Source organism: Penaeus monodon, chromosome 16 (genome assembly GCF_015228065.2).
Source record: "Penaeus monodon isolate SGIC_2016 chromosome 16, NSTDA_Pmon_1, whole genome shotgun sequence".
NCBI classification, from domain to species: Eukaryota; Metazoa; Arthropoda; class Malacostraca; order Decapoda; family Penaeidae; genus Penaeus; species Penaeus monodon.
Genome location: NC_051401.1, coordinates 46,784,912 through 46,798,751, shown reverse-complemented (window position 1 = coordinate 46,798,751; position 13,840 = coordinate 46,784,912). Strand labels below are relative to the sequence as shown.

The following is a 13,840-nucleotide window of genomic DNA, read 5'->3' as shown; positions in this document are numbered from 1 at the left end:
TCCTGTTGTTATATCATGAAGTTTCTTTATTTGGCTGTGGATTTCACAAGTAATAATGCACTGTATTGTCAGTCTAGGTTATACCATCTTCCCAATTTTTTTTCCTTTTATTCTTTTCCTGATATTGACAAAAAATATAGCTTTTGTTCAGATGTGTATGCAGGTATATGAGTCAGCTCTTTAACCTCGGTAATGTTGAGTTTCTTTGTAACTTCAGTTTTTAAAATTTTACTTAAATATTTGACAATGTATTTCTTTAAGAAATTACAGGTAGACTCAGAGTGTGCTAACACTGAAGCCTCACTAGGTTTAATAACTTTAGACTAGTTAAGAAACAATTATTACAAGGATTTTGGGGGCTTGTTGGTTTTATATAGATATAAATTTCCTGTTTTGAAAATATTCACTGTTAAGAAGGTTTGTCTGTTAAATAACATGTATATGAAATAAAATATAAGATATATTTTCTGGCTTGAATATGACAGTTTTTTGTTATGCAAAATGTACTTTAAAAAGTTGTTAAACACAGATATAAAGAATATAATCTACTTACTCTTTGTAGATAACATTTACAGAAAGTTTTATGTTATTAGATAAGGAATAATTACAGCATTTGAAAAAGAACTTTTAAAAAATATTCTTAAAAAAAAAAATATCCCATTCATTCATTCTTTGATAGATCTCATTACTGCTTTAAGATTTATGAAAATGTAAAAGTAAATAATATGGATCTCATTTACAAGCTGAAATGTGTGTAACAGGAATCAGTTGTCCGGAACTTCCTTCTTTCAGTTTTCATAATTCTTACAAACACATCTGTGTTTGTAACAAAAGAATTTACACTGACAAAATTTGTCAAGAGTGGTAAAGTAAATGGGACAAGACCTTTTCTCAGATCTTCTAAATCATAAATAACAAATGTATACATACTTGTGTAGAGGAACTGCAGTGTTTTCTCAGATTATATAAAACGTTAATCTTCTAATTCCTTAAAGTAAATATCTTTTTTATGATTTTTTTTTTTTTAATAACACATTAAAGTTAGGATTTCCAAAGGGATATAAATTCAAATATACACAGTTTTCTGTTCAACCTAGGCAAATTCATACCTTTTTTCGTATTTAGGTTTTGGGGGTAAATTACGTTTGTGTAAGTTATTTCATAGCTAAAATAATATATATATATATATTGCTTGGCTTTCAATATACTATTTATTCCCTGAAAGCAAGCAGTGGTGAAAGATTTCATTAATTCCAGTTTTCACTAAATAAGAAGTTAATGTATTAACTATATAATATTTTATTAAAAGAAAATATGCTGTACTAACAAATGCAATTATTGATTAATAGTAATTTCTATCACTATAATTTATGATCATGTTATTTTGAGTGTCAACAGTACTGCCTGTTGATGCTTCTTGAAACTGAAATACAAAATTTAATTAATTAAACCATCCAAATTTTGTGAATTATATGCAGTCCTTGTGAGTATCAATTTCCATAATAAAATCATGAATTTGCTTACCCCAGTGTTAGTTCCTATCTTATCTTTGTACTTCTCTCTTTTTATAGTTCATTATGTTAAATTTCACAAAAAAAAAAAAATCCCCAATACATCCTGGTGTAAATCTATGGTGAAAGACATATTTTTTGTAAAGAAATATATATTAAGCAAAACTTTTTTTTTTTCTCTCTCTCTCTCTCTTTCTCTCTCTCCAATACATACAAGTAAACTTCACTTTGTTAGATAGTTTGGTATTTATTATCAAATGTATATCATGTGCAAAGTGGTTAATGACATACATTTTCCCATACATATATGGGAGCTTTTTCCATAACCATGCATTAATAACAATCTAACCATTTATCCCTCTACAATCTTATGTTCTATACTAAACTTCTAACAGCCATATTTTATGTTTTTTTCAATACCAGCTTAATGTTATGAATAAGACAGCAATGATTAAAGACAATTTTTTCATCATAGTTATCAATATTTATATATTTATTCGTGATCATGAAGGTTCCCTGCTTCTAATTTGACATGTGATACATAATGAGGTTTAGTGCCTATTCCTTTTCCACAAGAGAGGTATAGACTGTTAAAACCATTCAAATATTACAGCAAGCAGTGCACACAGTCTGATACAGGTTTCATAGATCGACTGTACTGTTTCATTCATGGAAGGAATTGTTAAACAAAATTTTATTCTAAAAAGGAATTATGAGGCATTGCATTTATTCCATTTTATATTCATACCTTTTAGAAAGATGCACGATACTTTATCAAATACAAAAAGGAAGTATGGTGGCTGACCATCAATAGGTTTTATCTGTATTTTGTCTTTTGTAGTATGGTTTGCAGTAATGTAGTGAGATTTTAGCCGTTTTAGTGTGGAAAGGAAAATATGAATATCGTTTTTTCCTAGCATAAGGATGTGCATGAATACTATACAGTAATAACTTATGAATACCATATTGGTACTGAATAGTGTAGTGTTCCATTTTCCACATTATGCTAAGTTTCTGAAGAGAATGTGCTCGCTTGAATCTTATTTCCAGACCTCCATGAAGTGTACATAGTTGCTGTTGATAGTCTGCTATATTATATGGAGTATTTTTGATGAATGTTACAACTGCAATATACTGGTATATTCTGAGATATGGACTTGAAAGAAATTTAACATTTTAAGGTATGGACATTAATGTACAAAGGAATAATAAAGTATACCCTAAAATGGAATGTCATTAACCTTCATGGAATACTTAGATATTTATATTATACAGAAGAGTTGACAGAAGCTATACTGAGTGACATCTAAAATTTATGCCACAAATAGATTAAGGATAATCCCGTAACTTTTTTTTTTTTTTTTTTTTTTTTTTTTTTACCCCCATCATGAACTGCTTTTTGAGAGACAAAAAGATCATTTGTATTCTAATATTATTTAGGGATAATGTCGATAAGTAATTAAGAATCAATCCTTTCCTAAACAGAAACACAGTAGACCAAATAAAGGTTAACGTTGTATACACATCTATATTTGTAGTGATTTCAATAGGAGCAGATAGATGATAAGGGGGGTGTCCTAGTGTTCACTGTATACACTTCAGTGAATCTATTCATGTTATGCTGAAACAAAGCCTACAAATATACATACACACAAATACATACAACTTGATGATAATGACATAATTAAAATAGTCAATGAAGGGGGTTTCCAATACTAAGACTGCATTCTTTTTCAAGTGATTTATGATCTTTCACACTGATTTTTGCTTCACCTAAGGATACAAAGTTAATAAGACACATTTGTGACTGTGTGGTTTGTTTAATCCTTCAGGGTCCCATGCTATTCCATACATGTACAGAAATCCCTCCCAGCATTTGCAATCACTCAAACCAACATTGTCAGTAAATGATAAATACGAACATTTTTGTCTCTCTTTATCATTACTGACTAGTTTTATTGGGTAAAACATTTTTTTCAAGATCTAGATTAATAAAAAAAAGTATGCCACAATCATGCAGAAGTCAGAATATATAAGTATATATTTTTTATATAACAGAGCAAAATAATATGTAAATATAAATAAAAGAACTATAATAAACTAGTGCTGAAGGTTTCACACTAAAATAATAAGAAAAAAAATACAACAAATACAAAGAAATACATTTACTGCAGAGAAAACAAGACACCAGCATTTATGACCATAAGTATGTTACACAACTGTATTTCATATTAATGTTGTAAGACAGAGCGAGTGAGGTCTGTGGGTGGTTGGTAGGGGGTTTGGGGTTTGTTTGTTTGTGTGTGTGTGTGAGAGTGAGAGTGAGAGTGAGAGTGAGAGTGAGAGTGAGAGTGAGAGTAGAGTAGAGTAGAGTAGAGTATGAGTATGAGTATGAGTATGAGTATGAGTATGAGTATGAGTATGAGTATGAGTATGAGTATGAGTATGAGTATGAGTATGAGTATGAGTGTGAGTGTGAGTGTGAGTGTGAGTGTGAGTGAGTGTGTGTTTTGTATGTATAATGTATGTATGTATGTATGTATGTATGTATGTATGTATGTATGTATGTATGTATGTATGCATGTATGCATGCATGTATGTATATTTGTATGTGGATGGGTGAGTGGCTACATGTGTATATGCATATGTTTGTCTGTTTCTTAATGTGCATTTGATAGTGTGTGAAAGTGTGCATGTGCAAGTGCATGTGGGTTTGTGTGCATTAGTGAATGAATAAGTAATTACATGAGTCAGTGAGAGACTGTGTGCACAGAACTATGTGACAAGATTTCTTACTGTCATATCTACGTTTCCAGGAGAAGAATCAATGCACTGCCAATAACGGTAAACTATTCACCAGCTTTGTACAATGCTGAAGAGAAATATTGAGCCCCTGCATTGAGTAAATAATAAATAAAAACAAGGGCTGAAATGTATATAGAAGCGTGATCCGTCCAAACATAATGTAATTTGATGGTGTATACTTACATACATTATATTACATATATATGAACGTGTGTAAGCAAAACCAGAAAGTGTTTGTAGTGTATTCGTGAAATATACGAGTAATGTGTGTGCGACTACGTGATTTTCCGTGCAGTTTACATACACGGTAGTTTTTTTACATACATACACGGGTTATGGTACTTATGAAACTTATTAGTTCTCTTCTGAGGTTTCTTGAAGATTTTCGAGTCATATTAAACAGCAAATTAATTAAGTATCCAATCAGTATCGGCTGTATGTCTTAAGCAATCAAACTGGTTATTCAACCCCGTCTGAGAACGAAACACATTCTTTAAATCCCTTCTTTAAAGGCAAGAAATAAAAATCTGTGCGACGAGTTGGGTTTGTTTACTTACACTTTTTGAACAAATACGGACGCACTGCAAATCTGTTAATTCATGCTTGAAATCAACGAAATTGTGAAGTTATAAAGTATTATAATTTATTTTATTGGAAGAACACTTTATAGACTTATCACCAGAGGAGTTTATTAGTTTGGTGGTCAATCAATTTGTTATATTAGGTCCGTAGGAATGCCGCCTGAAAATCCACCATCGGGGACTTTCTCAATACATATGTTTTAGCATACACGAATATATAGAAATGCAATTTATTCTTTACCCTCATAAAAAAAAATTAAAGTGAATTTATCCTGTATAGCATATAGTTTTGTTCATGGTTTAAAACTTCCAACTGCCGTTATAAGCAAGTCGCGTTGCTATAGATTCCTCGCCAAAATGCGTCGCCAACTTGATTGGTGATTCATGACATTGATAATTGCGATGCCAATTTAATATCATTGAGCTCTCACATCTCAAAGCGCGTGCATTACTCCCATTGCTGCGGCATTTACCCAGCAAACATTCCTGTAGAGCGACAACACTAAATAATGGAAAATAGTAAAATAAAGAAAAAAAATATATTCTGTTATAAGTGCGCGATTTGAATTCCAACGGTTTTGAATATTACTATTCGTCCTTGTTATGAGAGATTCTTGTTATCATGATCAATACGGTTTTCCTAACTCATAATATTGTTTGCAAAACATGTTCATATTTTTCCCCCACAAATTTGACGTCGAACATTTTTTGACGTGACGGTTTGAACGAGAGAAAAAAAAATATGCATCAGTTACCATGGACATTATTTCTTTTATGTCGTCCGAAATATGTAGAGCATTATACTGTTAATTTCCGACGCATTGATTGTTATTTAAAGACAAAAATACGAAAAACAACAAATTTATTTAAACGGACCAATGACATTCGAAATTGTCGACTGCCCACAGCAACGGAGGAAAACAATTGTAAATAAACCCATTTCTCCTCGAATAAATCATATCCACACATCTCAAACCCCATTTTAGAACCATAAATTAATTAAATGAGCCGATATATAACTAAAAATAGGAGTAAAAGCCTTAATTAGCGTAGAAATAACGTAAATTTCCCTCCGCGTTTGGATCCTCCTTCAACTTCAAAATTGAGGCGATAACATGGCGGTCGCTCTCTACCCTGCAACCTGAGAGCTCGTAATATTTTCTCTCTTTTTCGGTCCCGTGTTGCATTACGACGCGTGACGCACCTGTTGGTAAGTGGGGGAGGGATTGGAGAAGAGGGGGAATGCGTGAAAAGGGAGGGAGACGGAGGAGATAAAGGAGAAAAGCGAGAAAAGGAAAGTTGGACTTGGCGGGGTTTTGGGTCGGAGCGAACTGCACGATTGGGAAATTGAAAGAAAACAATTCGTTTTATTATTTTTTTCTTCGTATTTTTCCTCCCCCGCGTTCGGTGCATTATTGGTGTGGTTAAGATCAGCCGAAGGTCAGAAAAAAGGACCAAATTTAGCGATATATGAGTGGAAGATGTGGTGTTGATGGCCTTTTGTTGTGTTGCATCATTGTGCTGATTCGACCTTTTTTTTTTTTCCTTTTTCTTTTTTTTTTTTCTTCTTTTTTTGGGTGAGAATTATTCTCTCGGATTTGTAATTCGTGTTAATTAATTCCGAGAGACGCAGTATTGGCGAGTTTAGAGAGAGAGAGAGTTGAGTGTTGTGAATTGGACCCCAAGACGGCAAGAGAGAAACACGTAAGCCTATTAAAAATAAACACAGATAAAACTTTCAAATGTTTATAGATGATCTCCAGAAGGTGAGAGTAAGACCATATTTATTTATCGACATCTGTGAGCCTCTCTCCCAAGCCCAGTGATGCGTTGGCCTCGGCTCTCCGGCAAAGGCAAACAAGCTATGGTCTCGCGCATTTCAGCGAGGGGTTAACCGGCAATTTTGTGTGAATTAAGGAGCTGATCCAAGCGATTTACATGCGGATGCAAATGTCGATGATGTCCCGAGGGGGGGTTAGTCGGCCGTCGCTATCATCAAAGGCAGAAAATGGAGTAATGGCAGTTTTGAATGATTTCCAAGTGTGTTTCATCATGTTTTGTGTTTTAATTCCGTTATTTTTCGTTATTGAAGGTAATCAAGAAAGATAATGTAAACAAGAACGTAGAAATGTGAGGTTGACAACGAGGCATAATCACGACCTGTAGGTTCCAGAGGTTGCCATCCAGAGTACAAATGTGAATACATGTAAAAAAGGATAAATAGATAAATAAAAATAAATAAGATAAAGATAAAGAATAAATAAATTTTAAAAATTTTATTGATAAATAAAAAAAAAAAAAAGTAGTTTCATGTTAAACAATGAAAGCCGTGCAGTATACCAACACATTCACATCACTTGTTTGGGAGAATACAGTTGTGATGACACGCAACTGTTTATATATTGAATGATGCAGCCCCCTTTTTATTATTATTATTATTATTATTATCATTATTGTTATTATTACTATTGTTGTTGTTGTTGTTATTGATATTATTGTTGTTGTTATTATTATTATTATTATTATTATTATTATTATTATTATATTACCAACGTAATATTTCTTTATCTTTTAATTCTCTATTTATTTATTAGTTTGTTAATACTTTTATTATCAATGGTCTAGTTCACTCACTGTTTGAGTGTCATGTAATTTGTTATTGATATATAATGGTTTTGCATTAGCAACCGATTGCTGTCAAATAGTGCTTTCATTATGCATAATGAATGCTTGTGGAATAATGTCTCCACATTACTGTACTTACTGCCACTTAAATGAAAATATATCTAGATGTTATATCGTTATTTTGTCTATTTGTCTGTATTTCTAGGCTCAAAAATGTTTAAAACCAGATTTAGAGGAAGAAGAAATAGCATAGATTTATATTTAACTCATGAGAAACAGGTGATTAGGCCTAATCTCTAGACATGGCACCTGTCCAAAAATAACCAGGTGGGATTCTTTTCTCCACTAAACTCTAAAAGAAAAAGTATCAGAATGTTTTGTGAATGTTTCTTTTAAGTTAGTTAGATTTATTGATTTTTTAGATTATTCTTATTCTTATTATTATGATTATTATTATTATTGTGAATAATGTTTTTATAGGTCTGAGGAGGAGGACCCACCCCTTCCCCCTGGACTTTGGTGAATTGATAAGCGTGAATATTTACAAAAGTGATATTGGCTTTTGAAATGATTCTCTCTCTCTCTCTCTCTCTCTCTCTCTCTCTCTCTCTCTCTCTCTCTCTCTCTCTCTCTCTCTGTGAAATAGCACACAGTAAAGTAACTGCCATGACCTTGAAACCTGACAACAACCCATAAAAGAGCTTGGATTGGTTTCCTCCTTTGATGATAACTTGCCTCTCAGGTCAATACGCTCATATCTATCTATTATATAATGCATTTAGTGGTATTTTGTTGGCCAGAGTCAGAGTGCTGATAGGAGCCGTGGCAATTAGCAGGCATCCTGGTGTCCTAGACATTTACCTTGAGAAAGGCGAATTTGCAAGTTATTTCATTTTTCTTAGTATTTGTTTTAACGTAATTGATCTCTGTGTCTTGGTCTCCGTCAGTAACGATGCTACAAGACAAAGCAGTACAAATTATTTGAATTAATGACTTTGACAGCTGTTGTTAATTTGGTCTCTCTCCCTCTTCAAAATTTGAACACCTATGTCTCCATTAAGATTGCTTTCTCTTAAAGATACAAATTTCCTTCTTTTTTCATATTGCATATTGTCTGTAGTTATTATTATTATATTGTTCATAATTAAAATTTCTTTTTTCTCTCTCTTTCAGGTTAACACTTGCATGCATCTCCTGTGGCCACCAAAATGCGACAAACGTCCCCATCCCAGGATTTGGAGGCCCGCTTCTCCGTCTTCCTCAACCCCATTCGTGACCTGACCAAAAACTGGGAAGTGGACATAGCAAAGGTCAGGATTAGTTTGAGCTAAAGAATGTTTTTATTTACAGCCCTCAAAGGTTCATTGACACTATATTTTTTATAATGCTGTTAACAATAATAGTGGACATGGCATTTATGTCATACCATCTCATTATCATAAGCTTAACCCATTGCCGACGGGTGGCATGTTTCGTACATGCCATGGCATGGCGGGATCATCTGCCGGGTGCACGTACGCACATGCCATAGAGTATGCATGGACATGCATGAGGTTTTTTTTTTTTTTTATTTTTTTTTTTTTTTTTTTTTTTTTACAATCACGGCAAAAGATTATTTTTTTGCCAGTGAAAGTGTGATTAAGTCGGTTCTAACACTTTCTCATTTTTACCATGCAACAACAAAAAAATGCAACAAACCGACAATTTCAACTCCATGATACCACACACTGCTTATTTTATTCGTACTATAGACCGAATAATGATCAACTATGGAGTCTATATAAGAACAAAAATACCCTTCATCTTGATTTATCAGGAGTTTTGGCAAGTAAGACTGTAAAAATAATGAAAATTGAAAATCAACATTCTTCGTAAATATTACAAAGAAACGGCATGGATCTGGTATTGGCATGAGTGGTCGCGCATGCTCGGGCGACGATATAAGCCCCCGGCAGCGAGGCCCCGGCCTCTATGAATGCTATCCGTCAATTATGGGTTAACATGTAGTTGGTGTTGTAGCTTCCTGGGGGGTATGTATAAAGGAAGAAAATTCTGTGTTTATGTTTATATGCAAATTATACATTATGCTTTGCATAAGAGCACTGAATAGAGATTAAAGTATTAATTTTAAGGAAATTTAGCTGCCCTAAAATATCTATCAGGGATATTTTTTCACGCAACAAATACATTAGAAAGCTGATAACTCCTTGAATCTAGGAAGTAGCTTATCACACATTTTAGTGGTGTTTTAAAGTCGGATCAGTGGCCGTTTTTAATGAATAGAAATATGTCTCTAGTGTTTGAAGTTTTTACAAGTATAAACACAGGTCAGAGTTGTGACTGTGTAGTTGGGTATTCATCTCTTCATCCTTTTCATTCCTTGCATAGTTTGATGGGGTGAGTAAACATTATTCCCATCATGTTGTTCACAGGAATATTTCAGAATGAGATCACATACCAGGATTAGGGTTAAAGAACAAGGCACAAGTTCCAGAGCTTGGTACATTAGGCATGTATCAGACCTTTACCACGATTGTATTAAAATATCTTTACCCCTTTCAGTATCTAGAGGAGTACCTTGAGGAACTGGCAGAAGTACAAATTACTTTCGATGGAGGGGAAACGATGATGAACTTTGCTGAGGCAGCCATGTTGATACAGGGCTCAGCCACAGTGTACAGCAAAAAGGTAATTATTTCTAGTTTGTTGCCCTTTCTTACTAGAGGAAGTGCATTGTTGAGGCAGGTCTCTAGGTCTTGGATTATTTTATATCTGTCATTGTTAATTTAGGGTGATTATTTTGTTTCCCTCTATATACCTATCTCTTACTCTCCCCTCTTCCTCACAATCTAAAAATGTACATTTTGCTGACGTATTTATGGTGTAACTGAAAGGTTACAGAATTTCAGATATAGCCAACAGTTAAAGTGGACATAACCGTATTTTCTTTCCTCAGGTGGAGTTCCTCTGGCAGATGGTGCTGCAAATGTTGGACCTGCTCTCCAGCCGGCGGGGTGTGGAGATGGGCGGCCCAGCAGGTGGAAAAGACCTAGGGGGAGGTGGAGGAGGCAAGGCCATTCTTGACGCAAGCATCGAGTTTCAGTCAGTGGACAACATCAGGGAGGGACGGAATATCAACATGCGTGAGGAGGATGAACTGGAGGAAGATGACGACTATCGCCATAAACACTTCAAGTGAGTGTAACAGCGGAAGAGAAGGTCGTTAAAGGCACCATTGCCTCTCTTAGCTCCCATTTCCCCTGTGATTTAGGTTTTACACTTGCAATAGCTTCAATTGATAAGTCACAAAAGTTCTGTGTCTTTGCCGGAACATGATCCATACAGGGAAGTTATATGAAGATTAGTTAGAAATCATGAAGCATGCAGATTGAAGACTATTTAAAAAATATATATATATTATTATTCAGTGTTATTTTTGTGTGTATTTGTCTTTTATATCTAGTGCATGTTTGTGAAGTTCATAGATGAGTTGATGTTTATTTAAATGCAAAGCATACATGTTGATACAGACTTGGACTTGGAGACTAAATGTAGTGGACTGAAGACAAGATTTTACAGAGAAAATTTTAGAATGGTGTTTGTTGTTGATCACTGACGAGCATAATGTAGAATATGTGTTGATTGCATCACCAAAATGATCAGGTTTTCAGGAGGGTTTGTAGTTTCTGTGTTGCACTTTATTGTTTGCATTGAAACAAAAATCTTTTCTTTCCTTCTTTCTCTCTTTTCCATTTCCAATATAATTAATTTGGTGTGTGAGATTGGTATTATATTTTGTAGCTATCCAAAACAAATATAATTCTATTCTACTGAAAATGCAACAGTGCAATGCCTAAGTTGCATTAAATTTTCAGAGGGGGAATTTGTTGCATGTAAATGGAAAAGGAGAATATAAGTACAAGTGGTCAGGTAGATTCAGTTCGGTTTTGTACTAAGTTGGACAACTTCTCAGAATTATATTTTTTCTATTGTCTTTCTTTTCCCTAGACCTCTCTCATACCTCAGACAGACAAAACAACAGACATCAAACTTTGTGAAATTCACATTTAACCCGAAGCCGACAGGTAACAGAAATCTCTGAGCGTAATAAACTCTGGTGATTTCTGGCAATGGCCAGACACTTGCACATGTTACCCATCGGGAATGGGTTAATAGAAAGAGAAGTTTCGTGAATGAACAGTGATAGTTCTTTCCTGTTAACTGTATAGATTTTGTGTGTGTGAGTGTAATATCTTTTAACCCTCATGAAGAATATATGACTTTCTCACAAATAATCCAGCAGTGTGTAGTATTTCACATTTTTTTATTGATTACTCAGGGTATTCCAGTATTCTTCCGTTTCTCTGCCTGTTAAACTGTGTCTGATACTTTGTATTTTGATTATATGTTGTGATCACAAAGTTGATAAGATGTAGAACCTTTTTCTCTCTTTCTCTTTGTCTCTTCTCCTTCTGCCCCCCCCCCCCTCTCTCTCTCTATCTATCTATCTATCTCTCCTCTCCCTCTCCCTCCCTGTCCTTTTTCTTCTTCTATCTCTTTCTGTCTCCTCCTCCCTCTTTTTTCTTTTCTACTTTCCTCTGTTTCTTTCTCCTCTCCCTCTCCTTTTCTTTTTCTTTTGTACCACCTCCTACTTGGCACTCCCTTTCTGTGCACAATTACTAATACAAATATTTTTTTTGCTGTTTCAAAGTTAATGATTGCATATCATACTAACAAGGTCTCAACTTTTAACCTCTTGTGTTTCTGCATTACCCCAAATGTATTACTTGCACTAATACAAAGGCTCTGGAAGATGCACATAGTAACCACTGCCTTTACTGGTCGACTGGTGCCTGAAAGGAAAATTGGTATATCCTTGTGTATAATTGGTCTGTAAAATCATAAATGTATAGATGGGTAAGCTTTGAAAACTATACTTTGAGAAGGAAAAGTGACATTTTAAATTGTCTAATATTAAGGTAACACTAGGAAAGCATTGGTACCTTGCACCTTGCAGAAAGCTGATGACAGTGATTGGATATGTAAATAGCCAATGTACAAAAGTAAAACTAGCAAGTTGAATATAATAAAAGCAAAACTGTAAAAGGTAATTTGTACATGATGTCATCTAGCAAGATATTGTGCACAGTATAAATATATATCTATACCTTCAAATGTACAACTTTGAAGTTTGAATTTGTTACACTGTTTGTTCCATCAGTAGCCTAACAAATAAGTAATGCTAATTAAACACCCAATCACACTAGCACACTGTAGCGTTTTTTCCATATGAACTTTCCATGTGCAAAAGATCCAATTGTGACACACTGGCAGAAAACCATCACTCTTGTAAACAAACAAGATGCCCAAGTGGCTCCCAGGAATCACACAAGCATCCTTAAACATATTGCATTATTTTAGGTAAATAATGTTATCTAAAGGAATTTACTATATTGTAAGTAAAACATTCTTTGATAATAGGTTATGTTTACATTAACTTCATTTTATTTATCAATTAAAAACAGTACAGTATTATAGATCCTCTATAGCTCAAGATCAAGATGGAAATTTAAAAAACTAAAACAGTCACTGTGATCTTGGTCTGGGAGACATTCTGCCGGTATTTGATGCATGAGGAAAGCCTTTAATTCTTACAGAGATATAGTAATTGACTGTAAAAGTGCTAGTGTGATAAGGTCTTAACAAATAAAATGTAGAGGACTTTTTATACAATTTTGTACACATTCTTTTTAGTGTATTTTATGGTCATATGGTTATGATTATGAAATTAATCACAATGGTATTAAACTTAGGAAAAATTATATTGTATTTATTTGTAGAGGTTTCATTCAGTTAGATCATTTCTTTTCTATTAAGTTAAGTATATCTTTTGATTTCTTACATTTTTCCTCCTTCTTTCTTGTCTGTTCTTTTTTATTAAGCACATTATATATCTTTGTTTCACTTCCATCTATCTGTGAGACAATATAAGGACTATAGATAATCTCTTTCATAGCCTTTTTCCTTGATTGATTTGAAATAATTCATAATTGAATATATAAGTAAATATATATTGGACTTAAGTTAAATATCCAAAGAAGGAACGCAAGTATAGTTATACTTTTCCTTCATCCCGTTTCCTTTATTAAAATCCTCTTAAGACTCTCTCTCTCTCTCTCTCAGTTTTCTGTCTTGTGCATTATCAGTTCAGTATGTCATCTTTTTGTTATTTTTGTGTTTTATATGTATATTTGGTGTCTTAACAGTTACTGTACAGTATTTTTCTATTATTCATTATTCATGCTGAATGTTAATATA

The 13,840-nt window shown here is 33.7% G+C and overlaps 1 protein-coding gene across 1 annotated transcript in view; it reads left to right on the top strand.

Moving 5' to 3' along the window:
* The first annotated feature begins 6,003 nt into the window (after window positions 1–6,003).
* Window positions 6,004–13,840, top strand: part of LOC119582874 (condensin-2 complex subunit H2-like) — a 17,659-nt gene continuing 9,822 nt past the window's right edge. Inside the window, 4 exon segments of the mRNA XM_037931374.1 lie at window positions 6,004–6,107; window positions 8,696–8,832; window positions 10,085–10,210; window positions 10,479–10,717. Coding sequence (XP_037787302.1) covers window positions 8,731–8,832; window positions 10,085–10,210; window positions 10,479–10,717 — 467 coding nt within the window. The 5' untranslated portion in view covers window positions 6,004–6,107; window positions 8,696–8,730.